This window comes from Ruditapes philippinarum, unplaced genomic scaffold (genome assembly GCF_026571515.1).
Source record: "Ruditapes philippinarum isolate M1 unplaced genomic scaffold, ASM2657151v2 ctg6622_1_1_1_1, whole genome shotgun sequence".
Classification (NCBI taxonomy): domain Eukaryota; kingdom Metazoa; phylum Mollusca; class Bivalvia; order Venerida; family Veneridae; genus Ruditapes; species Ruditapes philippinarum.
Window position 1 is genome coordinate 1 of NW_026860237.1, and position 3,928 is coordinate 3,928.

Consider the following 3,928-nt stretch of genomic DNA (forward strand, 5'->3'; position numbering starts at 1 on the left):
GAGAATATAAAGCGAACCTCTGGCTTTTGCCGCGTGCCCGTGTGCTACTGGGCTCCTTGTCGGTGGTCTTGCGTTAGGGCATGCGTTCCTTGAATAACTCCCTTCCTTGTTGATCTTGTATTTTATAATTTATGTAAGTCTATATGAAACAATGTAGAACATGATATTCCTTCAAACTGGAAAAAACACACAATAATATATCACCGTTTTTCAAGCTTTTGTTATATTTAGAAACATTTGTAATAAAACAATGCATATGGAAAAGCTGTTTTGCATTAAAACAAGCATCGTAATGCGGTTAAAACTTAGCATTCAATTTCCTTTGTGCTATAAATGGTGAGTAATGATATACTTAGATTTTCAAAGTTGAAATATTAAACTTTAATAACGACTTGTGATTTAACGACTTTTAATTGCGCAGTTTTTGTTTGATTTTAGTTTATGTGAACAATGTACATAAAGATGGAGATCGGATAGTCCTTGTGCATGTACCAGAATATAGCCACATATTATCTACATGTAAGTATAGTTTCTTATAAGCAAACAAACAGTTTCAACAGCCAAAAGGGAGGAGCAAAGTGTTTTGCATATGTTGTAAATCATTTTCTTTTATCAAAGGAATTGTCAAATTTATCGTTTTCAATTGATAACTCTGTGAAAAGACTGTATGTTAATACGATTTATTCTCTTATAACTGTAGGTTAGTTTTTCGGACTATGGCCTTAGTATATCAACTCGCCGTAAAACCAAACTTTTATCATTTATTTACTGCATATGTATTATACAATTACTCCATTGCAATAATAAAAATATGTGATATGTAAATAAAATGACAGATATAATTTGAAAATTTGAAAGATTTGGCATAAGATTATCATAACACATTAAAAAAGGACAAATTCATAAAGAGTGTGTATTATTGATGTAGGCATCCCTTTCGACCACATTAATAAAAGTGATACCGGTCAAAGTTCATAATAAATTTGACTCGTGAAATAGTGTTTGCTTCGGATGTTTTTGTATCTGAATGTTTTTTTTAAATTTAATATGATAACTTCTCTCTTGTCATTAGCGTTCATTTTCAGTTATGAACTTATATTTTTCATTACCTTCATTAATATAACCATTTTCTCAAAAGTATGCTTACACATGGTGCGTTCTTCATAACAGAACATCGTCGAGTTGTTTACTAATTAGATCGTATACGCAGCCGATACACATTTCTAAATTTGTTTCAATTTTCAGCATCACTGTTGACTGATCCAACTATTGTGTCTGATCTCTTAAAAGATAACGAAGAAAGTATCCACGAGCTCATCGAGAAATATTCTGTGAAAATGAAGGAAAGCCACGTAAGACATTGAGTTGAAGATACAGTTTACATAGAATTGCAATTCTGATATTTAAAAGATTGTAATGAAAATACTTCGTTTCCTTGTATAAAAATAATTGTTTTAATTTTCTCTGGAAAAAAGGTTTGACAATAATCCAAGTATTAAGATATAAAAAGTTACCATAAGATTACTAGTCATAAGGATTTAAGACTTTAATACGGCCCTGTATAACCGATAGTGAGTATAGGTTAGAGTGCAGGTTTCTGTCTAGGTAAATCAGACAATATCACGGTGCATATCCATATCGGTACCCTAAGAAATAATCTCAAACGGTACCCTCTTTGAACATACACAGGTCATTCTCTGCTAAAAACAAACCAGCGATGGATAACAATGCAGTAAAAATTTATTGTAATAAGGAAAGGAGGTATGACATAGAAAAGATGTATACCACGGAACACTTGAATGTTTTATTAATGTGCTGATTTGTCATGTGCACGATTTTCATGTACTGCAACTTCACAATAAGCTACAAAAAGTCGACATGTCTTGCCTCGCCCGTCACCTCGACATATTTTTCGGGCTGAAATGAACCTGTAGCTTGATTATATATGCATCATGCATATTTATTATGTTCATATACATATCATCTTCGGTCAAATGGCAGTATATTGTAAAATTAATAAAAAAAACCTTACTTTCGGTTTTGCAGCTGCACGGGCTGTAATATTTACATAAAAAGTAAAAATTATTACATACATACTTTGTTGGAATAAGTGAACTTTTTATTTGGAAATTATAAAATGATACTGGTTCCGTAAGTAATAAAACATTTTTACTGTTATTTTGCCTGTTTTCATTCCAATGAACCTCTTTTTGTAGTGACGATATACATGTGCGTGTACGGCAAAACATGATGCATAAATATTGATTAGTAGGAGTAAACTTCAAGATCTCTGCACATGTGTACATTTCACTTTAGCGCTCTTCAAAACTTAGCTCCGCCCACTTGCGTTTTATAATATAAAACGTCCAGTTTATATAAAATCTGTTCTATTAAGCTTTGAAACCTGAAAATTTGAAAAGTCCTCGTCGGTGATTGGCTTAAAAAAATTGGCGAGCACTAAACTTATGTAGGTATCAACAGGAAATATTTTATACTGCGCAATTGCTTTTTTATTGTTCAATTTCACAGGAGCTGTGAACATAGATGAAATATATACATATAGCTATTAACCAATAAAATTCGACGCTTAAAACGTGTAGTTTATTAAAAAAGGAAGACGTATTCCAAATTTTAATACAGAATCCGGTCCACATACGTTGGTTTATTTGTTCTTTTTCCTTCTTTTTCAGTTAAGTGGTCATGTAAAACAACAGTGTGGTAAACCGGGAGAAGCTATTGTAGAGGCGGCAAAAGAAGAGGGTGCATCAATGTTGATATTAGGAACAAGGGGAATGGGTTTAATCAGAAGAACATTTACCGGAAGTGTGAGCGATTATTGCTTACATCATGCTGACGTTCCTGTTTTAGTGTGCAGACATAAACCTCATATAAAGCATACGAGTGACCATCATTCTTAAGTCATCTTTAAGAAATTACGTTTATGAGTTACATTTGCAAAACTCATACTTTAGTGATTTTGGAGTTATATCAATAACATTAATTCAGTCAGGATTTCACATGGTAACATTGCATTGGTAATCATTATTATTTAGCTATTTTGGACAGACTATAAGGTGAATCGGCCATCGAGATATGACCAAAGATTTTGTGTTAAAATTGGCGTAACAAACATAATCACAAAAAAACTCATGGAAATTATTAAGCTTTAATCTTATCCAACATATTATTCCCTGTAGTTATTTCAATCTTCCAAAAGGAATGAAATTTCATTTTTACTGCTATTTAAGTTACACGTGAATTGAAATTCAGAAAAAAACACTTAGTGGTAGATATCAAATTAATGTTGGAACGATAATTTCATCTTACTTATAAACTAGGCTATGCATGTTTTCTATTCATGTCATGCATGAAAATTTAAAACGACTCGACAGACGTTTTTTTTATTCGGTAGGACTGAATTATTTCGAAATAATGGTACATTTTAATATAATTCTATACCGGTATTTTTAAGCTAAATTTCAGATTATTCACTCACATAATTTCCCAGAAGTATCTTATTTCTTGCGTTAAACAGCCTTGTTTTAAAATTGTATTAAGTTATCGCTTTTAACTGATACCGATCTAAAAATTTACCTTAAAGTATATAGCTTATGATTTTTTTATCCTTTTAAGTATAAAAGATGAGACATTATGATTTTTAAAATTTAAGGTTTAAGCTTTTGAACCTCACTGATTGACATTGGTATTTTGCTGATTTTGGTACAGTTGTGTTATGCGTGTGTGCTTAAAGATGTTACGAGATCATAAGTTTGCGATCTTTATGTTAAATGGTATAAAGCTATATCTCATGACAAATTTATAAACGGTAAAATAATTATATTTTCATAATCTGATGGTATCTTCGAAAGGGTTGTAACACAGAATGTCTCCACAGAATTATTAATTAAGCAGCACAATTTTTTGTTCC

At 31.5% G+C, this 3,928-nt stretch overlaps 1 protein-coding gene across 1 annotated transcript; it reads left to right on the forward strand.

Annotated features, from left to right (window-relative positions):
- Positions 1-438: 438 nt before the first annotated feature.
- On the forward strand, positions 439-3,228 carry LOC132759334 (universal stress protein Sll1388-like; the record flags this gene model as incomplete). Its single annotated transcript, XM_060751090.1, has 3 exons — positions 439-519; positions 1,246-1,352; positions 2,691-3,228. Coding segments are annotated over 3 exons (416 nt in total), but the record flags the coding sequence as incomplete, so codon positions are not given.
- Between the last annotated feature and the right edge of the window lie 700 nt (positions 3,229-3,928).